Source organism: Lithobates pipiens, unplaced genomic scaffold, assembly GCF_037356315.1.
Source record: "Lithobates pipiens isolate NorthernLeopardFrog02 unplaced genomic scaffold, aLitPip1_a1.2 Scaffold_35, whole genome shotgun sequence".
Taxonomy (NCBI): domain Eukaryota; kingdom Metazoa; phylum Chordata; class Amphibia; order Anura; family Ranidae; genus Lithobates; species Lithobates pipiens.
The window spans coordinates 16712151-16739085 of NW_027507811.1; the positions used below are offsets into that span (position 1 = coordinate 16712151).

At 47.0% G+C, this 26935-nt stretch overlaps 2 protein-coding genes across 2 annotated transcripts in view; one reads left to right on the forward strand and one right to left on the reverse strand.

The window, feature by feature from the left end:
* Positions 1 to 26935, forward strand: part of LOC143955530 (uncharacterized) — a 234985-nt gene that overhangs the window by 42345 nt on the left and 165705 nt on the right. The window lies entirely within an intron of this gene.
* LOC143955662 (uncharacterized) lies at positions 13119 to 18932 on the reverse strand. The gene is made up of 7 exons (XM_077465765.1): positions 18880 to 18932; positions 17795 to 17906; positions 17538 to 17666; positions 17326 to 17449; positions 17112 to 17209; positions 16839 to 16980; positions 13119 to 15421 (listed from the first exon to the last, which is right to left on the reverse strand). The coding sequence occupies exons 2-7, from the start codon at positions 17876 to 17878 to the stop codon at positions 14028 to 14030; spliced, it is 1971 nt and encodes a 656-aa protein (XP_077321891.1). The 5' UTR covers positions 17879 to 17906; positions 18880 to 18932; the 3' UTR covers positions 13119 to 14027.

The following is a 26935-nucleotide window of genomic DNA, read 5'->3' on the forward strand; positions in this document are numbered from 1 at the left end:
TCATGTCTGATATTTACACTAAAATGCAATAAAATAAAAAAACTTGTCTTTCAAAAAAAAAAAAAAAATGGCCCTTTTAAGAGCTATGGGTGGAAGTGACGTTTTGACGTCACTTCCGCCCTGCAATGTTATGGTAGACGGGTGGGGGCCATCTTCCCCTCACTCGTCTCCATACCCAGCAAGGGAACACATCCAATCGCCTCCGGTAAGCGGCGGAGGGCACCGCAGCGGGAAAGGGTGGGAGGCCTTCTCCCGCTGCCGATAAAAGTGATCTTGCGGCGAATCCGCCGCAGAGACCACTCTTATCGTCAAGCGGACCGCCGGCTAAAGAAGAGGATACCAGGGTTATGGCAGCCAGCTGCTGCCATAACAACGATATTCCTCTTCAAACTTAGGACGTATATATGCGGCGGTCCGTAAGTGGTTAACCGCTTCCCACCCGCGGTACGTCACATGACGTCCTTAACTTTGAGCGGTGATATCTGAATGATGGGTGCAGTTACAGACATCAGTCAGATATCCTCTTTTAGAGCTGGCAATTCCCTACACCACAAGAACGATCATAGTGGCTGTTCAGCTGATTGTTCTTATGGGCGGCGAGGGGGGACACCCAACCAAAAATCTGCTTTCTAGATCTGGACACCGTAATATACAGTGCCTTGCGAAAGTATTCGGCCCCCTTGAACTTTTCAACCTTTTGCCACATTTCAGGCTTCAAACATAAAGATATAACATTTTTATTTTTTGTGAAGAATCACCAACAAGTGGGACACAATTGTGAAGTGGAACGAAATCTATTGGATATTTTAAACTTTTTTAGCAAATAAAAAACGGAAAAGTGGTGCGTGCAAAATTATTCGGCCCCTTTACTTTCAGTGCAGCAAACTGACTCCAGAAGTTCAGCGAGGATCTCTGAATGATCCAATGTTGTCCTAAATGACTGATGGTGATAAATAGAATCCACCTGTGTGTAATCAAGTCTCTGTATAAATGCACCTGCTCTGTGATAGTCTCAGGGTTCTGTTGAAAGCGCAGAGAGCATCATGAAGACCAAGGAACACACCAGGCAGGTCCGTAATACTGTTGTGGAGAAGTTTAATGCCGGATTTGGATACAAAAAGATTTCCCAAGCTTTAAACATCCCAAGGAGCACTGTGCAAGCAATCATTTTGAAATGGAAGGAGTATCAGACCACTGCAAATCTACCAAGACCTGGCCGTCCCTCTAAACTTTCAGCTCAGACAAGGAGAAGAATGATCAGAGATGCAGCCAAGAGGCCCATGATCACTCTGGATGAACTGCAGAGAACTACAGCTGAGGTGGGAGAGTCTGTCCATAGGACAACAATCAGTCGTACACTGCACAAATCTGGCCTTTATGGAAGAGTGGCAAGAAGAAAGCCATTTCTCAAAGATATCCATAAAAAGTCTCGTCTAAAGTTTGCCACAAGCCACCTGGGAGACACACCAAACATGTGGAAGAAGGTGCTCTGGTCAGATGAAACCAAAATCAAACTTTTTGCCCACAATGCAAAACGATATGTTTGGCGTAAAAGCAACACAGCTCATCACCCTCAACACACCATCCCCACTGTCAAACATGGTGGTGGCAGCATCATGGTTTGGGCCTGCTTTTCTTCAGCAGGGACAGGGAAGATGGTTAAAATTGAGGGGAAGATGGATGCAGCCAAATACAGGACCATTCTGGATGAAAACCTGTTGGAGTCTGCAAAAGACCTGAAACTGGGACGGAGATTTATCTTCCAACAAGACAATGATCCCAAACATACAGCAAAATCTACAAAGGAATGGTTCACAAATAAACGTATCCAGGTGTTAGAATGGCCAAGTCAAAGTCCAGACCTGAATCCAATCGAGAATCTGTGGAAAGAGCTGAAAACTGCTGTTCACAAACGCTCTCCATCCAACCTCACTGAGCTCGAGCTGTTTTGCAAGGAAGAATGGGCAAGAATTTCAGTCTCTCGATGTGCAAAACTGATAGAGACATACCCCGAGCGACTTGCAGCTGTAATCGCAGCAAAAGGTGGCTCTACAAAGTATTAACACAAGGGGGCCGAATAATTTTGCACGCCCCACTTTTCATTTTTTTTATTAAAAAAATTTCAAAAATCCAATAGATTTCGTTCCACTTCACAATTGTGTCCCACTTGTTGGTGATTCTTCGCAAAAAATAAAAATTTTATATCTTTATGTTTGAAGCCTGAAATGTGGCAAAAGGTTGAAAAGTTCAAGGGGGCCGAATACTTTAGCAAGGCACTGTAAATGGGATTGGCCCCTTAGTTCCAGTGAAGGGAACTCTTACGGCGTCGGCATACCAATACATTTTGGACAATTTCATGCTCCCAACTTTGTGGGAACAGTTTGGGGATGGGCCCTTCCTGTTCCAACATGACTGCCCACCAGTGCACAAAGCGAGGTCCATAAAGACATGGAGGAGCAAGTTTGCCGGTGGAGGAACTTCCGAAACTTGGAATAGCAGGACAGCAAAGCCCTTTGTATGAGGTTGGAACTGTGTAGTCACCCCTTTCCCGCATACACACGATGGGACTTTCCGGCGGACCAGAGTCCATCGGACAATTCGATTGTGTGAGGGCTCCAGCGGACTTTTTCTTCCCAAAAGTCCGGCGGACCTAGAAATAAGACTGGCTTCAAATTTGTCCGCCGGCCTCGGCTTTTAGCGGACAATCCGTTCGTCTGTGTGCTAGTCCGACGGACTAAAACCGACGCTAGGGCAGCTGTTGGCTACTGGCTATGAACTTCCTTATTCTACGTCATCATGTTCGAATCCGTCTGACTTTTGGAGTGATCGCGTGTGGCCGTTCATTTGAAAGTCAGGCGGATCTCAGCTGTAAAGTCGGTCGGATTGTCCGCCGGACCAAGTCCGTCAAAGTCCGGTCGTGTGTATGCAGCATTTGAAAGGAACCAGGCGGGGCATAAGTTTGACCGTTACACGGCTTGACAAGCTTAGGGCTTGTCATTCCACACTAGCCTCTGATTGCAGGCATGCCCGCTGCGACGTGACCGCGCCCCGATCTTGAGTGGTGCGATGCAAAGGCTGACCGTGTAGCCCCTTTATGTTGTTGGTGCTGCATAGTCACCCTGTTAAAGGATGTAGATCTGCAAGTAATCAGATGCCGGGATCCTGGGTACACAACAAACATCGTTTGCCCCATTTATACAAACAAGTACTGACGTTTTTAATAAGTGTTGGGTTTTCATTGCATGGCCTAGTTTCATTGTTGACTGTAGTCCTACCTTAATGTTAACTCCTCTGCGGAAGCTGGGAAGGTATAACCTGGGTCAGATGGTGTAAGTGTTTGTTACGTCTGTAAAATGTATTAATATTATGTACATAGGATTAATAAATTGCTTTCCCATGGCCTCTGCTGTCCTTTCAGACTATCTGTGGGAAAAACATGATGGAAAATATCCCCCTGAGCTCCCCGTGGTATGGTTACCTGATGGATTTTGGGGTACACATGAATAGGATAGAGATTCTCTCCAGAACATTACTTCAGACTGTCGTTAAGGTTACACACTGGATGAGGGTTGTGGAAGTTTCCTCTCAATCATATCAGGGGTTTCCAAACTTTTCAGTACGGCTGCACTGTAGATTTTGCAAAAAATCATGGTCGGAAAAGGATCCCCATTAGGGTCCCCTTTGCATCTGGGTCCTTATCATAATCGGCATTATATCAGAGTGGCCCACACATCACGGTCCCCATCAGAGTCCTCCCTATACATCAGAGTCCCCCTTACATTAGGGCCCCCTTCAGAGCCCCCTTACAGCAGAGTCTGCCTTAGAAGTCCCCCCTTACATCAGGGTCCCCATCAGAGTCCTCCCTTACATTAGGGTCCCCTTTGGAGCCCCCTTACATCAAAGTCTGCCTTGGAAGTCCCCCCTTACATCAGGGTCCCCATCAAAATCCACGCTTACACTAAGGTCCCCTTCAGAGCCTCTTTACATCAAAGTCTGTCTTGGACATCCCCCATACATCAGGATCCCCCCCTTTACATTAGGGTCCCCTTCACATCAGAATCTGCCATAGGAGGCCCCCCTTACATCAGATTCCCCATCAGAGTCCATCCTTACATTAAGCTATTAAGCTAACCCTTCAGAGCACCCTACATAAAAGTCTGCCTTATGCCGTGTACACACGACCGGACTTTCCGGCAGACTAGGTCCGACGGACTTTCGGCGGAGTTCCAATGGACTTTCCGGACGAACGGACTTGGCCACACACGAACGGACTAGGTCTGTTCGAAAGTCCATTCGTTTTGAACGTTATGATGTAAGACGGGACTAAAAAAGTAAGTTCAATAGCCGGTAGCCAATAGCTTCCCTTGCGTCGTATTTGGTCCGTCGGACCAGCATACAGACGAACCGTTTTCCAGATAGGAATTGAGTCTGCCGGACAGATTTGAAACATGTTCTATTTCTAGGTCCGTCCGATTTTTTTTTTTTTACGAACAATTGGATTAGCCCACACACGCTTGGATTGTCCGACTGACTGATTCCGTCAGACCTAGTCTGCCGGAAAGTCCGGGCGTGTATACGCGGCATTAGACAACCTCTCTTACATTAGTGTCCTTATTAGAGTCCATCCTTACATTAGGGTCCCCTTCAGAGCCCCCCTTACATCAGAGTCTGCCCTTACATCAGATTCTCCATCAGAGTCCACCCTTACATTAAAGTGGTTGTAAACCCTTACAAACCACTTTGACCTACAGGTAAGCCTAGATTAAGGCTTACCTGTAGGTCCAAAAAATATCTCCCAAACCTATACGGTTTAGGAGATATTTGCCAGAAATCGGCAACGCTGTCTACGACGCATGCGCCGTAGACAGCGGCGCGCACTGAGCGTGGCATCCTCGATGACGAGGATGCCGCGCAATGCCGCGTGTCTCGGCTCCCATGCGCTAGCGCGGTAGTGACGTCATCGCGGCTTTGTCGAATGACAGAGGCGGAGCTGCGAGACCCCACCGAGAAGATGGATGCGCCGAACTACAGGGGACAGCGGTGACACTGCTGGCTCCTGTGTCAGGTAAGTGACACATAATGGACTACTATGCGATGCATAGTAGTCCATTATGCTTTGCCTTTGCAGGGAATGAAAGAGGAAGTAAACTCATCAGGGTTTACTTCCTCTTTAAGGTTCTCTTCAGAGCACCCTTACATTAACGTCTGCCTTAGACATCTCCTCTTACATCAAGGTCCCCATCAGAGTCTACCCTTACATTTGGGTACCCTTCAGAGCACCTCCTACATCAAAGCCTACCCTCGATGTCCCCCCTTACATCAGGGTCTCCATCAGAACCCCCTCTCCTTATATCAGAAGCGGAGACCATAGACAGTCTCTGCTGACCTTGATCCCTAATCAGGATATGGCCCTTAGTTTGGAGACCCCTGCCTTATATGATTACACTAGTTAGTTCCTATACTGGGTCTTTGAACATATATATATTATTTTGGGTTACAGTTTAGACCAGCAATTTTCAACCAGGTTTCAGTGGAACCCTGAGGGGTCCACCAGCAGTTGCCTGGGGTTCATTGAGAAACTTCTGTCTCTCAGTTTAGTAACCACTGGCATTAGTGATCTTGCTAGCTATCTGTAAGGTGGGGGGATTCCGCCCAATGACCACAAAGGTAAGGATCCGTCTCCTAAGTGACCATTTCTCCCAGTGGCCATCACACTAATATATTGTGCACTTTAGATATGGTAATTATTAGTAGAATTTGCCTAGGCCCTTTGGAAGGAAGATGAGTCCAGTGGTGGGAACCGAGAGGTTTAAGCCCTTTGGAAGGAAGATGAGTCCAGTGGTGGTCAACTGGGAGGTCTAAGCTCTTGAGAAGGAAGACAATTCCAGTGGTGGGCAACAGGGAGGTCTAAACCCTTGGGAATTAAGATGACTCCAGTGGTGGGCAACAGGGAGGTCTAAACCCTTGGGAATTAAGATGACTCCAGTGGTGGGCAACAGGGAGGTCTAAGCTCTGGGGAAGGAAGACAACTCCAGTGGTGGGCAACAGAGAGGTCTAAGCTCTGGGGAAGGAAGACGACTCCAGTGGTGGGCAACAGGGAGGTCTAAACCCTTGGGAATTAAGATGACTCCAGTGGTGGGCAACAGGGAGGTCTAAGCTCCGGGGAAGGAAGACAACTCCAGTGGTGGGCAACAGGGAGGTCTAAGCTCCGGGGAAGGAAGACAACTCCAGTGGTGGGCAACAGAGAGGTCTAAGCTCTTGGGAAGGAAGATGACTCCAGTGGTGGGTTGGAGATTTGCAAAAAGAGCGGAAACAGGCTCTTAGAATGGATCTTGAGATATGTTTTCAGTTACTGAAGCTCCTGTTGTATCGCCTGATGGGTTCAAGCTCTCCAAGCAAAAAAAGTAAACTTAGGATCTCCTGAGGTTATAGGAAGGAGTTAGGCCGGATCAAATGTCAGATCTGAAGAATCATAAACGTCACACGTGCACACTGGGACACTTTCCAGATTGGGTGGCAACCCCCCTATATCCCACCACCCACCTGCACACCCCCCCCCCCTCACTATCCACCCTCTCCACCTACCCTTCCCCTTCTTTCATCACACCTGAAGCCCATTTCTCTTGCTGGCTACTGCCCCTTCAACCTTTCTCTCACCATGCACCCCCCCTTTTTCACTACCCACTGCATCTGCACCCCCACCTTCTCTTTCGACCCACCACACCTGCACTTCCATCTCTCACCGCTCACTGCATTTTCCCACATGCTTTTGGGAAACTTCAGATGCGTTTTTGCAGAATTTAGCCGAGCTGGGATGTTTTTCTTCGTAAGAAACGGCTTCCGTCTTGTCACTCTACCCCATAGCCCAGACATACAGTATGAAGAATGGTATATCTAATGCCTTGGAAATTCTTTTGTACCCTTCTCCTGACTGATACCTTTTAACAATGAGACCCCTCTGATGCTTTGGAAGCTCTCTACGGACCATGGCTTTTGCTGTAGGATGCGACTAAGAAAATGTCAGGAAAGACCTACTGAAACAGCTGAACTTTATTTGGGGCTAACTCCTATTTAACATCAGTTTGAAGGTGATTGCTTAATTCCGAACACAGCTACATCCCCAGTTATAATAGGGTGTGCACACTTATGCAACCACATTTTTATTGTTTTATAGTACCAACTGAGTATGGTTTTATTGCCGCGGCCTACCTGAGTATTGTTGCCGATCATGTCCTTCCCTTTATGACTACAGTGTCTCCATCTTCTGATGGCTCCTTCCAGCAGGATAATGCACCATGTCACAAAGCTCCAATCATCTCACCACTGGACAATGAGGCCACTGTCCTCCACTGGCCTCCACACTCACCACATCTCAGTCCAAACCTTTGGGTGACAAATCTACAGCAACTGTGTGATGCTATCATGTCATTATGGACCAAAATCGCTGAGGAATGTTACCAACACCGTGTTATCTATGCTACGAAGAATGAAGGCAACAGGGGATGCAACCCGGTACTATCAAAGGTGTACCTAATAAAGTGTGTGATGAGTGTATACTCTCAGCTGCTGTGCTTTGACTATCTAAAGTGAAACTTTAAAAGATACAGATATATTTTATAGATCTACTACTACAGGCTGCAATCCCCCCCCCCCCTCTCCTCCTCTGCACCCCCTGCCTCCGGACCATGGGGTGTTGACTTTCAACGGCCAATCCCTGGTGCCGGGGAGGTTGGGGACCACTGCCTTACAGGATATATGTATCAGGCTTATGGGAATGCTAGCCGCAACACCAATCCTCCTCACATATTCTGTACACACCTGCGTAGAGCGTGGCGAGTTCTGATTGTAGAACATTAAAATAGCCAATACAGTGGAACCTCGGATTATGAGCATAATCCGTTCCAGGAGAATGTTTGTAGTCCAAAGCACTCGCATATCAAAGAGAGTTTCTCAATGGTAACGAAGATAATTTGTTCTGTATTGATTATTACATGCAATACCGCATGTGGCCAGAAGTGGAGGGGGGCGACGGACAGACTTGAAAACACTAAGGCCGCGTACACACGCGCGGACTGTTGGCCCAACTTTGTCCGTCCAACAGTTTGAGCGAACAGTCCGCTCAAACTTAGCATGGACGGACATGGCCACACACGACGGACGAACAGTTTGCTGAAACCGTGCGCGATGACGTGAACGGCACGTACGACGGGACGAAAAATACGACGTCCTATACACTGCAATGCAACCTTCCGACGTGGAAATCCTTTCTGAGCATGCGCGAGACTTAGTTGGCCGAACAAGCCTACACACGAGCGAACAGTCCGCTGAAACCTTGTTTCAGCGGACAGTTTTTCGGAATTTCCGTAAGACCTTGTTCGGCCAACTGTCCGCTGAAACTGTCCGCTGAAGCCCCACACACGAGCGGACTGTCCGCCCAAACACTGTTCAGCGGACAAGGTTGGGCGAACAGTCCGCGCGTGTGTACGCGGCCTAAGAGACAGCTCGGCTGAACTCGGAAAGCCTCAGAAAGGCTCAGGAACGGAGTGTTTCCAAGTAATTCTGAGTATTTCCGAATGGCTCCGAACCATTCCGTGTGTCCCCGGCGCCACCCGCACCTCTGGCCAAATGCGGTACTGCACACCCCATTGGCTTGAATTCTGCTAATTTTGCGAGACAATACTCGCAAACCGAGTCAGAATAATAATTTAAAAAAATTACTCGTATTTCAAAACGCTCGTTAACCGCGTTACTCGTAAACCAAGGTTCCACTGTACACACACACGCAGAAAAAAAAAAGTCTTACTCTAAATAAATTTTTGCTTAAAAAAAAAAAGTAAAGAAGATCAAATATAGATTTTATTTAATTATACGAGTCAACCAATGACGAGCCAACTTCTTCAGTACCTCAAAAGACAGAACAATTGAAAACAGCCAATAGCAACCGTGAAAATGATAGATTAGTAAGGGCTCCTTCACATTTGCTTCAAAACGCGGCATTGGACGCGCTTGTTTAAAGCTCTCTGTTAAATAAAATGGTGAGCTCACAGTCCTGTTCACACCTCGCGCTTGCTTTCTTCACTTCAAAAAATGATACCCCATGTCGCTTGAGTTGTGCTTCAAAGCCTCCATAGAAGTCTATGACAACGCTCCACTTGAAGCAACTGCAGCTTTTTTGAGAGGCTTTATTTTAGCTTTGCTTTGAAGATATTGCAGGTATAAGATATCCATAACACAGTTAGTTTGGTATCCCTGTCTATTTTCAAAGTGTCTTCAAAGCCTCCATAGAAGGCTATGACAAAGTTCGCTTGAAAAACCTGCAGCTTTTGAGAGGCTTTAATTCAGCTTTAGCTTCTCTTTGCTTTGGAGAAATTGCAGGTATGGGTTACACACACACACACACACACACACACACACACACACACACACACACATACACACACAGAGCATCTGCCAAGCTTAAAAAAAGCACCACCAAAGCATCATCGAAGTTGTATGGATATTATACCTGCAATATCTTCAAAACAAAGCAAAGCTAAAGCTGAAATAAAGCCTCTCAAGAGGGTGTACACACACACACACACACACAGGGCATCGGCCAAGCTTCATTAAAGCTTCAAAAAAGCACCACTGAAGCATCATCGAAGCACCACCGAAGCATTAAAAAAGCAGGTTGAAGTGGTAGGCACTTTTAAGTACACAATGGGACCAGAGCATGTATGGAAAACTAAAAATGTACTTAAAGTGAAGCAATACCTTTTTTTTCACTTCTCAATGCATGTAAATACACTATCTCCATGGGAAATCTTGGCCAGCTTGAGATGGCACTGCTTCCGAACCATAAGTGACAGGGACACCAAACTTGGGGAGCACGTTAAGGGAACCCACGAATACGACATGGTAGATGACCTAGGCAAGCTGTCCGGCCCCAAAATTGGATATGTTGTAGTCCTGAGTCCCCTCTCGGTGCTCCCCAAGTTTGGTATCCCTATCTAGTTTCAAGGCATCTTCAAAGCCTCCATAGAAGTCTATGACAAAGCTCGCTTGAAACACCTGCAGCTTTTGAGAGGCTTTAATTTAGCTTTAGCTTCTCTTTGGAGAAATTGAAAGTATGGGTTATCCACACACACAGGGCATCTTCCAAGCTTCATTAGAGCTTAAAAAAAAAAAGCACCATCGAAGCATCAAAAAAGCATGTTGAAGCTTTAGGCGCTATAATATGTGCTGAAGTCAAAGCAAGTACACTTGCTTCAAAACAAGGCTTCAGACGTGCTTTTTTAAAGCTCTCTGAACGCGAATGTCGTTAGCCGATCTCTTGTATTTGTACCTCTGTTACTGTTCCTGTCTGTATATGCCTCATGATGGTTACTGTTTATTGTTTTTACTTGACATGTCTTAATAAAAATATTTTCAACACTAAAGCTCTCTGAACGCCAGTCAAAGCTCCTGTCACTAAATAAAATGGTGAGCTCACAGTCCTGTTTACACTTTGTGTTTGCTTCGCTTCAAAAATTATATCCCATGTCATGTTTCAAAGCCTCCCTGGAAACCTATGACAAGGCCTGCTTGAAGCACCTGAAGCTTTTGGAGAGGCTTTATTTCAGCTTAAGCTGTTTTGGAGAAATTGCACTTATAGGGCTCATTTACACTTGCCTCGGCTTCAACACACATCAGCAGCTAGTTTACACTTGCGGATAAACAAGGCATCGGACAGGCTTTGAAAGCTTTCTGAATTCTAAAACGCTAAATAAAATGGTTAGCTTACAGTCCTGTTTTACACCTTGCTTTTGCTTTGCTTCAAAAATGATACCCCATGTAACTTTAGTGGTGCTTCCAAGCATTTTCAAAGCCTCCATAGAAGTCTATGATGAAGCCCCACTGAAGCCTCATCAAAGCCTCACCAAAGCTCCACCACAGCCTCATCAAAGCCCCAAGCAAAAGCAAGGTCTATATAGGACTGTAAGCTAACCATTTTATTTAGTGACAGGAGCTTTGACTGGCATTCAGAGAACTTTAACAAAGCGTGTCCGAAGCCTTGTTTTGATGCAAGTGTAAACTAGCCTGTATGAGATATACACATACACACACAGAGCATCTGCAAAGCTTTATTAAAGCACAACGGAAGCATCATCAAAAGCACCACCAAGGCATCATCAAAGCACCACCGAAGCATCATCGAAGCACCACCAAAGCATCAAAGCACCACGGAAGTATCATCGAAGCACCATCAAAGTATCATTGAAGCATCATCAAAGCACCATGGAGGCATCATCAAAGCACCACCGAAGCATCATCAAAGCACCATCAAAGCACCACGGAAGTATCATCGAAGCACCATCAAAGTATCATTGAAGCATCATCAAAGCACCATGGAGGCATCATCGAAGCCCCACCAAAGTATCATCGAAGCACCACGGAAGCATCATCAAAGCCCCATAAAAGCATCATCGAAAGCACCACCAAGGCATCATCAAAGCACCACTGAAGCATCATCAAAGCACCATGGAAGCAACAAAGCACCAGCGTAGCATCATCAAAGCACCAGCGAAGCATCACCAAAGCACCACGGAAGTATCCTCAAAGCATCATCGAAGCACCACGGAAGCATCAACGAAGCACCACGGAAGTATCATCGAAGCACCATCAAAGTATCATTGAAACACCACTGAAGCATCATCAAAGCACCATGGAGGCATCATCGAAGCCCCACCAAAGCATCATCAAAGCACTATCAAAGCACCATCGAAGCACCACGGAAGCATCATCGAAGCCCCACCAAAGCATCATCAAAGCACTACAGAAGTATCATCGAAGCACCATCAAAGCATCATCGAAACACCACTGAAGCATCATCAAAGCTCCACCAAAGCATCATCAAAGCACCACTAAAGCATCATCAAAGCACCACCAAAGGATCATCAAAGCACCACAGAAGTATCATTGAAGCACCATCAAAGCACGATCGAAGCACCACTGAAGCATCATCAAAGCCCCACCAAAGTATCATCGAAGCACGCAAGCAGGGGTATTAAATATATTGATCAACTCTGTGTTGAGGGCAAAATTCAGACCTTTGACAGGCTGAAACAACAGTATACACTGCCCAACTCACACTTATTCAGATACTTACAACTTAATCATGCCTTTCGATCGCAGTTTGGAAATGCCCCCGTCGCATTTTACACCTCAAGGTTGGAATCTCTGCTCAGAGATGTTGATCTGTCCAAACCGTTGTCTGCTATCTACAAGGTATTACTCCCAGGTGTCCATACCGGTCTGGAACTCCAAAGGGCAAGGTGGGAAGCTGATTTTCCCTCCTTGGACACGGAGGACTGGGAAGATGTATGGGAGTATCCTTTCCTACAGTTAGTGTCAGCCAGAGATAGATTGGTGCAATTCAAAATAGTGCATAGGGTATATTACACTCCGCAACGTCTTCACAGAATCTATCCATCTGTCCCTGATTCTTGTTGGAGATGCAACTCACTTTCGGCGGATTTCATACACATGTTCTGGAGCTGTCCTCAGATAGCTGGGTTCTGGGTGGAGGTGACTAATTTTATTCTGGCGGTTACCACCGTTAACGTACCTTTATCGGTCGAGATATGCCTCTTAGGACTGGTCGAGCCGCTGGCTACACGCCGAGCGCTCAGAACACTCCTGGGCTTATTGCTGTACTATGCCCGTAAGTCGATTGTTCTCAAATGGAAGGCCCCGGTAGCCCCCTCTATTAATTTTTGGAAGAACTTAGTGAATACGGCTCTCCCTCTTTACAGGGCCACCTACCTTTCGCGAGGGTGTGGCACTAAATTTCATAAAGTATGGGGCATTTGGACGGAGTCGCGCGACACCAACGCTGACTTGAATCCGGACTGATGGAGTTTCATTAGTGACTAGGGGAAGAGTTCTAAGTTGTGTGCTATTCATGTAACCTTGGGTCATTATTTACGTGGGCAATAGGGGATTGGTAGGTGAAGGGTGATGCATGCATATTTTATCCTGGGTCTGAGTGTGGACTGCGGTGGAGCATGGGCGAATTAAGTAACTGTCCTGAGTAATGTGCAGTGGTGCTGGAGCGTACAGGGGGAGGGGGGGTATTTCTTTTTTCTGTTTGGATGCACACGCCGGTGGCGGTGTATCGGGAGGGGGGAGGGGGAGGGTTCATTGGTTGTTCCCTGATTGTTTGACTCAGGGGGGGTTTTGTAATAATCAGCCTGGGTATGCCCAATAGGCTGTAGGTTGTTTTATTGTTTTACTTGCAAATTAATAAAAATAATTTCAAAAAAAAAAAAAAAAGTATCATCGAAGCACCACCAAAGTATCATCGAAGCACCACCAAAGGATCATCAATGCACCACAGAAGTATCATCGAAGCACCACTGAAGCATCATGAAAGCTCCACGGAAGCCCCATCAAAGCACCCACCACCGAAGCATCAAAAAAGCATGTTGAAGCAGTAGGCGCTTTGATGTGTGTTGAAGTCGAAGCAAGTGTAAATGAGCCCTTAAAAGACAAAATTTTGATAGGATCGTACCACATTTAATGTAATGATCGTGTTTGCATCCATTAGGCTGGATACATTACGGACATTTCTTCAGGAAATGTTATCAACACATCATCTATTCGTGATAAAACTGTAAAATAGAAAGTGAAACGTTAGCTTACAATGGACAGCCCCGTCCTATTGACTGAAGAGCTTTGGCTTTGTGTTAGATCTCAAAACCCGTGAGCTTTCATCGTCTAAAAACGTTTGAGTTGAAACACTGGATTCCTTTGTTTCAAAATCTTCGACATCAGATGTTCGATCCGGTATTTGAAGATGCCGGAGAGATTGAAACCATCCAACCTTACTCCCCCTATCATTCCAAGGTGGTCAGAAACTGCAGCAGGAAGATCTCACCAGTCGAGTCTCCATGAATGTGACTTTTATAGGGACTTTAAAAAGTCGTTTTTTTTTTATATCAGACGGTTGTTCAATGGATGGAGCGATTTCCACCTGTTAAATAACATAGTACATTCGTCAACATAAATCAACGGGCGTGTGTTTTCTGGTGTGTATTTAGATTGCTTTTAAGTGTAAAACATTTCCCGCACTCTGCACATGAATAGGGACGTTCTCCCGTGTGACTTCTCTGGTGTCTAATAAGTTTCCCCTTTTGGTCGAAGCGCTTCCCGCACTCTGAACACGAATAAGGCCGCTCACCTGTGTGAACTCTCTGGTGTGCCGTAAGCTTTCCCTTGTCTGGAAAACATTTCTCGCACTCTGAACACTTAAAAGGGCGCTCGCCCGTGTGAATTCTCTGGTGTATGACAAGGTTCGCCTTTTGAGTGAAACTTTTCCCGCACTCGGTGCAAGAAAAAGGGCGCTCCCCCGTGTGAACCCTCTGATGCCTGGTGAAATCCCCTTTCAGAGTGAAAGACTTCCCGCACTCGGTGCACGAATAAGGATTGTGACTTTTCTGGTGCGCGAGAAGCTCGCTCTTCTCGGTGAAAGATTTCCCGCACTCTGAACAGGTGTAGGTCACTTTGGTGTGAGACCTGAGATGCGCAAGAAGTTCGGGTCTGGTCGTGAAAGATTTCCCGCACCCCAAACACGACATTGGGCTCTCCCCCGCGTGAGAGGAAGCTTTCTCACCCGTGTGAATTTTCTGATGGGAGCGAAGTTCGCTTTTCTCGCTGAAAGGCTTCCCGCACTCCGAACAGGTGTAGGTCACGCTGGTGTGAGATCGAAGATGTAGAAGAAGTTCGGATTGCATGGTGAACGTTTTCCCGCACCCCAAGCACGACATGACACCCTCGCTTGAGGGAACTGCTTCATGGCTTATGGAGGATTCCTTGAGATTTGGTGGATCTGTTGACCTCTCCGCACTCTGAGATCTTAGATGTTTATCTGGAGTGACGGTACGCGAGTTTTCTGATGATGTCACGGGTTGGGGTGGATCTGTTGACCGATCCGTATTCTGAGATCTCGGATGTATATTTGGAGTAACAGTAAGTGATGTATCAGAAGATTTCTCTGGATTGGATGGGCCTGTCGATGTATCCATACGTCGAGATTCTAGATCTGGAGTAACAGTATGGGATTGATCAGAAGATTTCTTGGGATTAGATGGACCTGTTGATGGATCCATACGCTGAGACCTCAGATGTATATCTTGAGTAACAGTATGGGATTGATCAGATAACGTCTCGGGATTTGAGGGATCCATTGAACTGTGAGACCTCAGACGTAGATCTGAAGGAACAAGATGTGAACCACCAGTAGATTCTTCAGAATTAGAAGGATCCATTGAGCCCTCCAAAGGGTAAGGCCTGCGAGTAATGGGATCCATTCCTGGAAAATGTTCTACGGCGCCACTATCTTCCAATTTAAGTCCAGATGTTGAAAGAGGTCTTTCTGAGATATTCCCGAAATAGCGTCCATCTGTTGGAAAACAGGTTTTAGATACATTGTTTCATGTTTTACATTCAAAGTATATTGAAACTCAAACTATATACAACGTCCAGTGGCGGCTGGTGTTTTTTTTTTTTTTTTTTTTTTGGCAGGGCGGCAAACAAACAACAACCTATCCCCCACCCCGAACGGCATCCACCCCTCGCTGTTTGCTGGTCGGTCTGGCACTTACCCCATCCTGGTGGGTGGCAGGCCATGGGATGCAGCGGCTCAACTCCTAGTGTGCTCTCCTCCATGGTGACTTCCAGCTCCTCCCTTCCTCCGCCTAGGCATCCAATAGGATCGCCTGTCCTTTCAGCCACACGGGTGACCAGTGTCAAACCCAGCTTCCTGATTGGCCCGGGAGGAGGATCAGTGTTACAACAGAGAATATTGAATCGCTGTTGTAATGCCGCGTACACACGACCAGACTTTTCAACATCAAAAGGTCCGACGGAACAATTCCGGCAGACCATTCGATCGTGTGAGGGCTGCAGCAGACTTTTGATTTGCAAAAATCCGACAGACTTTAGAAATGGAACATGTTTCAAATTTTTCCGCCGGAACTCCGCCGGACCCAGTTCCTACCGAGAAATCCGCTCATGTGTATGCTAGTCCAACAGACAAAAACCGACGCGAGGGCAGCTATTGGCTACTGGCTATGAACTTCCTTATTCTAGTCCGGTCGTACGTCATCACGTTCGAATCCGTCGGACTTTGGTGCAATTGTGTGTGGCCAAGTCCGTTCATTCGGAAAGTCCGTCAGAACTCTGTCAGAACTCCGTCAGAACTCCGTCGAAAGTCTATCGGACCTAGTCCCTTGAAAAGTACATTCGTGTGTACGCGGCATAACACTCCTGGGTGGGATCGGAGCGCACGCTCTGCGACCCGAGCCCACCCTACATTGAAGCCTATTAGAGCTATACATTTTTAGTGCTTTTTGCATATTTGCATTACATTCCATTTAGCACGGTTTCCTATGGAACAGGTTCTGTAGTGCAAATCTGCAAAATGCCCTAAAAATGCATAGGTGTGAATCCAGCCTAAATCGGTGCTTCAAAAAAACAGCCCCTCCGCATTCTAATCCATGCATCGGTGTCCTCAAAGGGGCCAGATGCATGGATAGCGGAGGTGGTGATGGACGGGGGGGGGGGGTGCCCTCGCACCCTTAATGGACGGGCCGCCCCGGATAACATCCCAAATGATACCTATAATATTGTTTTGTAATCCTACGAAGATCGGGGTCGCGCCGTGTCTTAGCAACACGGTGTGGCTGCACGCAAGAGCAGCCGTTCTGGGAGGCCGTCATATGACGTCCACCCAGAACGAGAGCCACCCGGGCGGGGCGGGGGCGGCAAGTGGTTAAAGAAGGAAAATTTACAACTTTATCAGCCTTAATGTTCATTACCTGTGCCGATATCAAGAGAAGATTGCCCCAGTTTATTATTCGTAGTCATCTCCACCTTCTCCGTAGGCTGCTGATCACCCATCGAATACGTCTCTTCTTCTTCCTCTTTTATCTCAGTTTTTATATGAATCAGGTCTCCGCTCTAAACCCCAAAAAATGATTGAAATTGATGGTTGTGAGAAGGAAGTATTATTAACAATATGCTACATTAAATAATGTCATCTCACAAAGTTTAGAATCACGGTGAAGATCTAGGCACCCAGGTCCACCTACCTGATGATGGTGGGGGATGGTGTGACCTTCCTGTGTGGAATCCCGGGAATACAGAGGACGGGGACATCTCTCTGGTGGGTTCCTATTACTGGATCCATCTGTAGGAAACACACACACTGACTGAATACATTGTTTCTATGTGTTTATCAGATGATGGGGGATCTAGGTGGAGCCTCAGTACTGCTCTCTCCTTTACAATAAAGTCTCCTCTTACCCGGTGATGTGAGGGGCGGCTGATTGTCCATCATGACGTCCTTGTAGAGATCCTTGTGTCCTTCTAAATACTCCCACTCCTCCATGGAGAAATAGACAGTGACATCCTGACACCTTATAGGAACCTGACACACACAATGATACAGTCACCATCCAGACACATCCCTTGTCTGTTACTGGATAATGTCCCAGAATTCCCAGAATCCTCCTCACCTCTCCTGTCAGCAGCTCAATGATCTCGTTGGTGACTTCAAGAACCTTCTTGTTTCTCTCAATTGTCAGGGAAAGAGGTGGATGCACCTTAATGGTCACCTGGCCAGAAGACTTTTCAGGAGGTAGTATCTATAGAAAAAAAAAAGACCAACAGTGATGTCATAACACTACCGGGATTTTATTACAGCTCCCCGGCAGGTCTGTTCTACTAATAGAGATAAGAGTGATGTCATGTGACCTCCCAGAATCCTCCTCACCTCTCCGGTCAGCAGGTAGATGATCTCCAGGGTGAGGTCCAATATCCTTTCCTCCATCTGAATCTGGTCCTCGTCCATCCTCATTGAGGTGGTCAATGCGGAAAGCCCTTCTCTTTAAGCAGATAATAAATGAAGGTAATATGCCCAACAGGGGCACAGAGAGAAATAAAAACTCTGCAAAGGTTGTAACCCCCCCCCCCCCCCCCCCCGCCACTCTGTCCAAACCTAACATAAAACATTTTGCTTTAATCGAGTTTCAAAGAGTGACTGTCACCTGGATATCCAACAGACCCATGTAAAATCAAGAGTGTTCATTCTTACCTATTCGGGGGGGGCACTGAATAAATGGTCTCTTTGCTCAAGATCTACAGACTCTGAAAACCCATCAACAATTAACCAGCTTGGACAGTTGGATAAATGGTTCTATATTTAGGATGTATCTGGTCTATAAACCAGAGGATCTGGGTGGACGGTTGGATAAATGGCTCTATTTTTAGGATGTATCCGGTCTATAAACCAGAGGCTCTGGATGGACAGTTGGATAAATGGCTCTATATTTAGGATGTATCCGCTCTATAAACCAGAGGATCTGGATGGACAGTTGGATAAATGGTTCTAAATTTAGGATGTATCCAGTCTATAAACCAGAGGATCTGGGTGGACGGTTGGATAAATGGCTCTATATTTAGGATGTATCCGGTCTATAAACCAGAGGATCTGGGTGGACAGTTGGATAAATGGCTCTATATTTAGGATGTATCCGGTCTATAAACCAGAGGCTCTGGATGAACAGTTGGATAAATGGTTCTATATTTAGGATGTATCCGGTCTATAAACCAGAGGATCTGGGTGGACGGTTGGATAAATGGCTCTATATTTAGGATGTATCCGGTCTATAAACCAGAGGATCTGGGCGGACAGTTGGATAAATGGTTCTATATTTAGGAAGTATCCGGTCTATAAACCAGAGGCTCTGGATGGACAGTTGGATATTTGTGCACATGCCATCACAGTGACTATGGAGGAAGAGGACGGACATGACGGGGGGGATTACTGGGTGTAAATATAAAATAATATCTTATTACCTCCTCTGCTGCCAGTTCCAGCAATGTCTCCTCTCTACTTCCTTTCGAATCACCTCTCACCCAGAACTTCCTGTTTCAGCCTAACATCATTTCCTGTCTGTGCTTTCCACTTGCATTAGGTGAAATTGACACCTTGTGGACAATAAAACCCCTAACAACCACAGTTGCTGCCCAACAAACCCTTCTACCAATGAAGTACCAGAACCCTGTTTCCTCCTGCTGCACCTATCCTGCCTTTAACCCTCCTGCTTCTTCTCGGCTGCCTCCATCAGCTCCACTAAATCTCCCTTCAAAATCTGCTCCCTCTGTTTTACCATCCTTCTGCTCTTTGCCTCTACCAGCTGCATCTACTACCTACAGCCCTGTGTCCACATACAAATCTTCAGTGGCTAAAACCAAAAAGAGGCGGAAGTTTTCCCCAACCCATACCGGGTTGGGGATGCCACATGCCAGTATCCAATCCTGCCCCCACACAAGCTGATCCGCCCCAGTCTGAAGTTCCGCTGCCCGTTTCCCAGCCTGAAGTTCCGGTTCCCGTTTCCCAGCCTGAACTTTCGGTGCCCGTATCCCAGCCTGTGGAGACGGTGCCCGTTACCCAGCCTGTGGAGCTGGTGCCGTTGCCCAACCTATGGAGCCGGTGCCCATTACCCAGCCTGCGGAGCCGGTGCCCATTACCCAGTCTGCGAATCCAGTGCCTGCTACCCACCTTGCTGAACCGGTGCCCGTCACCCGGCCTGTTAAGCCAGTATCCGTCATTTAGCTTGCGAAGCCGGTGACCGTTACTCAGCTTGCTGAGCCAGGGCCTGTTACCCAGCTTACTAGGCTGGTGCCCATTACCCAGTTTGTTGAGCTGGTACCCGTTACCCAGCCTGCTGAATCGGTACTCACTGCCCAGCCTGATGTTTCAGTGTCTGCTGTTCAGCCAGATGACCCGAAGCCTGCTACCCAGCCAGATGACCTGAAGCCTACTGCACAGCAAGATGACAGTGTCTGCTGCCCAGCCTGATGTGCCTCTGTCTGCTACCTAGCCTGATGTGCCTCTGGCTGCTGCCCAGCCTGATGTGCCTCTGTCTGCTGCCCAGCCTGATGTACCTCTGTCTGCTGCCCAGCCTGATGTGCCTCTATCCGCTGCCCAGCCTTATGTGCCTCTGACTGCTGCCCAAATTGATGTGCCTCTGTCCTGCTTGATGTGCCTCTGTCTGCTGCCCAGTTTGATGTGCCTGCTGCCCATCTTGATGTGCCTATGCCTGCTGCCCAGCTTGCTGTGCCTGTGCTTGTTGCCCAGCTTGATGTGCCTATGCTTGCTGCCCAGCCTGATGACCGGGGGCCTGCTGCCCAGCCTGATGACCCAGGGCCTTCTGCCCAGCCTGATGACCCGGAGCCTGCTGCCCAGCCAGATGACCTGGAGCCTGCTGCCCAACCAGATGACCCGATGCCCTTTGCCCAGCCAGGTGACCCGGTGCCCTTTGCCTAGCCAGATGACCCAGTGCCCTTTTCCCAGCCTGATAACATGGTGCCTGCTAAACCTGTTCTTGATGTCCAAGCTTGCCGCTGATGTTTTCTTGACTGATGCCCATCTTGCCGCTGTTTTAATCCTGCTTGTCACCCAGCCTGAATGTAATGCCCCTGTGTAGTCCACCTCCGATGGGTTCTTGCCCATTGCCCTGCTAATTTTTTATTTCTGGATCCAAACTTCCTGAACCTGGTAGTGGGGTGCGTGTCCTATTTTCAGACTCTGGTGGCACGTCCCCCAGTGAACTGAAGGACTCTGACCACAGATTCAGTAGGGAAACTTTTATTTTTGTTTCTGCACCCACTCGAACCGTCGAACATAAATGGAACATCCAGAGGTCACTCCATAAAGAGGAAGTGAGTTTGCTTCCTCTTTCATTCCCTGCAAAGGTAAAGCATAATGGACTACTATGCATCGCATAGTAGTCCATTATGTGTCACTTACCTGACACAGGAGCCAGCGAAGTCACTGCTGTCCCCTGTAGTCCAGCGCATCCATCTTCTCGGTGGGTCTCGCTGCTCCGCCGCTGTCATTCGGCGAAGCCACGATGACGTCACTCCCGCGCATGTGCACGGGAGCCGCCACCTGCGGCATATCGCCGTTGACGGCGGCGTGCTCAGTGGTGCCTGTCTTTCGGCAAATATCTCCTAAACCGTGTAGGTTTAGGAGATATATCTTGGACCTACAGGTAAGCCTTAATCTAGGCTTACCTGTAGGTCAAAGTGTGTTGTAAGTGTTTACAACCACTTTAAGGATGGGGAACTGTCAGGAACGGTGTCATTACTGGTTTCACCTGCTGGTGGCACTGTTACGCTCAGCACAAAAGGGTGTAATTTTAGATACCACCAGCGGGTGTATCCCTGACAGGACTACCGACCAGTTATCAAGCATACCTGTTGTGGGTCTGCTGGTCTATATAAACCTGCCCTAAACCAAAGCTCAAACGCTTCAGAATGCTCTATATTTAGGATGTATCTGGTCTATAAACCAGAGGCTCTGGGTGGACAGTTGGATAAATGGCTCTATATTTGGGATGTACCTACTCTATAAACCAGAGGCTCTGGATGGACAGTTGGATAAATGGTTCTATATTTAGGATGTGTCTGGTCTATAAGCCAAAGGCATCGGATGCAGTGGCGGAACTACCGCCATAGCAGCACATGCGGGCGCTATGGGGCCCGCAGTCAAATGGGGCCCGGTGAGGACAGGCGCTATGGCTCCGCGGGAGATAGCGGGCGGCTCCGCGGGTGGCCCGCGGGCAGTCCGCGGCTCCGCGGGTGGTCCGCGGGCGGCTCCGCGGGTGAGAGCTGGCGGTCCGCGGGCGGCCCGCGGGTAGTCCGCGGCTCCGCAGGTGGACCGCGGGCGGCTCCGCGGGTGAGAGCGGGCAGTCCGCGGGGGGCTCCGCGGGTCCGCGGGGGGCTCCGCGGGTGATAGTGGGAGGCAGATGAGAGTGGCCGGTCCGCTGGTGAGAGAGTGGGCGTGAGCGGGCTGGCCAATCAGGGAGCTGACGGGCGAGGGAGCATAGAGATGACATCATCTCTCGCCGCCCTCTCATCCCTGCAGTGCAGTTCCCCCAGAGGCTCTGGGTGGACAGTTGGATAAATGGCTCTATATTTGGGATGTACCTACGCTATAAACCAGAGGCTCTGGATGGACAGTTGGATAAATGGTTCTATATTTAGGATGTATCTGGTCTATAAGCCAAAGGCATCGGATGGACAGTTGGATAAATGGTTCTATATTTAGGATGTATCCGGTCTATAAACCAGAGGCTCTGGATGGACAGTTGGATAAATGGTTCTATATTTAGGATGTATCCGATCTATAAACCAGAGGCTCTGGATGGACAGTTGGATGAATGGCTTTAAAAATATATCTGCACATACCATCCAACTGGATAAGGAGGAAGAGGAGACACACATGACGGGTTGTTACTGGGTGTAAATATAAAATTATATCTTATTAGCTCCTCTACTGCCAGTTTCAGCAATGTCTCCTCTCTACTTCCTCCTGACTCGCCTCTCATCCAGGACTTGCTGTCTGTGCGTTCCATTTTCGATATGTGGGACTGCCTTCTTGTAGTCAATAAAAAAATTGCAACCCATGTTTTTTTGAACAGTTTGAGCTCTTGCATACAGTGGATTTTTTGTGTTGCTTACATTGCATACCTGAACAGTCAATATATACAGATATAGAAAATAGACCTCTTCTTGATGCAACACTTCTATGGGCAAAGCTATGGATGAAGGGGACTTATGGGCAAATTTGAGCTGTCGACAAAGAGAGAGGGGTTGCCAGGGAGGCCTGATGAATGCCCAACTCAGAAGCCAAGGACTGTTTGATGAAGTTCTCAGAATCAATTCATGTGGCGAGTTGATAAGAGTTCATGTCCTCCTAATAAAAAAGGGTAAGGTAACACCAGGAAAGCGAACTGTGATAGGTATTAAGCCTAGACCACCTCCATGTAGATGAACTAGACCAGAGAGTTTCTTGAAAAGACAAGGCAATTTTTCAACAGGTGGCTACTAGCACCACAGTAGAGGCATAACCCCAGATTGTAATGATGTTGTGTGCGGTGTGAGGAGTGTTCTCCCTCGTTCCCTAGCATGGATTTTTTCTATAGTTTTAGTGCCGGAAGATGGAGAAGGCTCGAGTGCCTTTCAGTAAATGGGGCAATATGGCCAGAAGAAGGGCAGGGTAGTCGAGAACTTTCAATGGCCTGATCTTGGACATGGACTTAAAGAGCGAGTGATCTGTCCAGGGTATGAGGGATGGATCTTCTGGCCAGTTTTGGCCTATGGTCATATCCTGACAAAACCAAAAGGAGTTTACTAGCAGCAGTATTTCTCTTAAGACTCATCAAAAGACTTGTAAAAAGTGTCCAGGAAGCAGGTGAGTTTGGAGGTCTTGATGCCTTCACAGTGGAGAGACCCATTCCAAGACTTTACCCAAAGGAAGTGAAAGCATATAGGCTTGCTTTAAGCAAAGTGGTGGGCCAAAAGTCCCGCTGTCTCTGGGATCCGTGTGTTTCCCAGCAGACAGCGAGGGACCTTCGGAAAGGGGCGTAGATATCTGCGGAAAAGGGCGTATATTCTGCAGATATCTATGTCGGAAGTGGGTGCAGATACCTGTACTGTACAGGTACCTGCACCCCCCTCCCCCCTGAAAGGTGCCAATTGTGGCGCCGGAGGGGTGGAGGGTTCCAATGAGCAGAAGCTCCACTTTAGGGTGGACCTCTGCTTTAAGAAAAGTGGAGGGCCAAAAGTTAAACTTGAATAGAGTGCTGTTTTATGAGTTCACGACATGATTTATGGTTACCAGAAATGGAGATGAAGAAGATAGGATAATAGTGGCTTGCAGATTGCTGAGGTAGGCGGAAAAGGTCCTGCATGATACACTCTTGATTGGCCTGCTAGGAGTCAATCCTCTAAGCCATCAGTTGCATTTGACTGTTTCCCAAAAGCAGGGAATCCGATGAGGACATAACCTATCACAAAATTGAATTAAGTGAACTCATGTGGAAGGAGGTAACGTTGGATCCTGCAGGATGTGGAGTCAGCTGGTGTTCCACCAGGGACCCCCCTCACGGAGGTTTGGACTTAGCTATATGCCGATCCCAGATTGCAGCCCCTAGATTCCCCGTTCTAACATATGGAGACTATCCCACACTGGCAGAAGTGGATGCACATGAGATGATCCTTGTGTAAGTGTCATGGACAGGAACTTTCCTGCAGAGAGGAACTGCGAAGCACATTGGAACGGACTGGAAGAAGGAGAGTCATGTGCCTACAATGTCATCTTCCACAGCATTACATTGGAAAGCCAGAAGCACCCCAGACTGAGGGAGAAGGGGAACCCCATGTTGTAGAAATATGTAAAGGAAGAAACAAATTTGTAAAAAAAAAAAAAAAAAAAAAGGACGAGAATATAAGTGTAGAAGTTTCTTGTTTATTTAACAAAATCTAAATAATTGATTACCGCACAAAAAAACTAATCACTGATGTGAAATTAAATATTTGTGGAAGTAAAATTCTAAATACACCAAATGTATTAATTATTTTTATTTGACTAACAGCAAGCCACCATCTTTTGTAAAGCAAAATAATAAAGATCAATGACAAGCATCATCCAACTAAAAGTTGAATTGATGAAGGACAAATTCTGATTGGCTACTGTAGGTTTCAGCATTTCATTACATTGAGTTTCTGTGCAACTAGCAAAATACACACACATTCATGTATTTATTCGGTAAAATACCAAAATAATAGTAACATTCTATTTGATCACCAGAATTGTTAAAGCAAAAGAAAAGAGAACCATCTGCTTGTTCTTCTACCAATGTATAGTAAACATGCGTTTCCCAAAAACAGAGTTTAGAAAAACAAATTATTAACAAGGGGTCACGCCATCCAAAAGTAAGATCTCTGTGTTTGGTAAACGAAAGGACCTGGCAGTGTCCTATATCTTACAGGTGGTAAAATCTCGGCACTCCGTTTCTGGGTTATCTCAACTGTGTGTCATGGTTATGCAGTGATCTTCCTCTGGTTGCTTACCTCCCCTCATGTGTTCAGACTAAGAGGCCAGCCACTTCCACCTGGTGGTTTTTATAACCTCTCCTCTAAGCATGGCTCCACCCCAGGCCCTATCAGGGAACCCTATATTAACCTGTGCACTGCAAGCCATCGGTGCTGATCAACCATTGTGTATTCATTGTGGGTTTGGCTTGCTGGTTCCTGCTTGCCGTGTGCTCTATGTTTGACTCTGTTACCGACCTTGGCGTGTTCTCAACGATTCCTGTTTGCTTGTGACCTTGACCTTTTGCATGTCCCTGACCATCGCTGCCTGCCTGTGACCCTGAACCTTTGGCGTGTACTCTGTTGTTCCTGTCTGCTAGTTGCCCTGACCTCTACTGTATCCCCTTACTATCCTTGTCGTTCCAGCCTGCTGCTTCCTTCTCCTGTAGTCTACTGTGAGCGTGAGCTGTGAGACCCTAGGGGCCGCGAGCTGGAGCCAGACTGCAGCGAAGTCCATCCTTACCACTGGAGGCTCTGGCGAACACCCGCTGGCTCTTAGACTCCGCACCCTGGGGAATCTATGCTCCAGCTTCCATTGGGATCTGTGTTAGTGATCCTGTAGACCTGTGTCCTGAATCTCCCTGGGTACAATCCGCAGCAGTCAGTCCTAAGGTCCACTACCTAGCGGTGCACTTCCGACTCCTACGGAGTGCATCTGTCACCTGGTCTCAGGTGACCTGACACTGTGCTCATATAAAAAATAAAAATAAAATTACTGGGACTGATATCTTTTATATATGCATTGGAGTGTCACCCATCAATAGGGGCAGGGTGTATTCACAGGGCATAGTTATTGAAAAATAAAAAAATAAATGAAAAAAAAAATAGACCATCAGAGATAGTGGGAGTCGCTCATTCACTGCTCACTCACCTTAGTGCTCCGAGGGATCTCGGATGAGCCCCCACATGTAGTGCACCCCCGTAGAAGCTGCAGTAAAAAAGTCATCACAGTTGGGATAATTGAAAAAGAAAAATGGAAAAAAAAAAGAAAAAAAAAATGTGAACACCCAGAGGCTAACTCTCAAAAATGTGTTTATTAATAAAACAGCATTACGTATGCATGTGGTATACATGTGGCTACACCCACAAAAGTGCAATGTCCCCCTTGGAATACAAACACCCTCTAAATTCCAAGGCCCAACCCAGCTCTAAAAGAAATACCCCCCTGAAAATGAATAACACACCCCCACTAATTGCCTAACCCCCAACGTCCTACCTAAAACCTCCCCTAGGACCTGGGACAGCACGGCTAGGACCACTACCGTGGACAGACTCCCCAGATGTTTCCCTTTTATTGCACCTGCACCATTCCAACAATTCAACTTAAATGGGAAGCAATAACAATGAATCCCTCCCCTAGCCATGCTGCTCTTAGGGAGGTTTTAGGTAGGACATTGTTGAGTCAGTTAGGCAATTAGTGGGGGTGGGTTAGTCATTTCAGGGGGTTATGGCTTTTAGGGAGGGTTGGGCCTTGGAATTTAGAGGGTGTTTGTATTCCAAGGCAGACATTGCACTTTAGTTGAGATGGCCACATGTATACCGCATGCATACCATAATGCTGTTTTACTAATAAACAATTTTTTGAGAGTTAGCCTCTGGGTATTCTCGTTTTTTTTTTTCTTTTTTTTCCCATCTTTTATTTTTCAATTATCCCAACTGTGATGACCTTTTTTACTGCAGCTTCTACGGTGGTGCACTACATGTGGGGGCTCGTCCGGGATCCCTCTGAGCACTAAGGTGAGTGAGCAGTGAACGAGCGACTCCCACTGTCTCCGATGATCTTTTCAATTCTTACAACAACATGTATATGTCAACAGCATCAACAGCCATGTGTTTTATGGTGTCTAACCTAATTACTTTGCATTTAATAGTTTTCCCACACTCTGAAATGAAAAAGGATGTTCACATGTATGATTTCTCTGAGGTTTAAAAAGTTTTTTGTTTCCTCAATAAATTGTTTCCCACACTC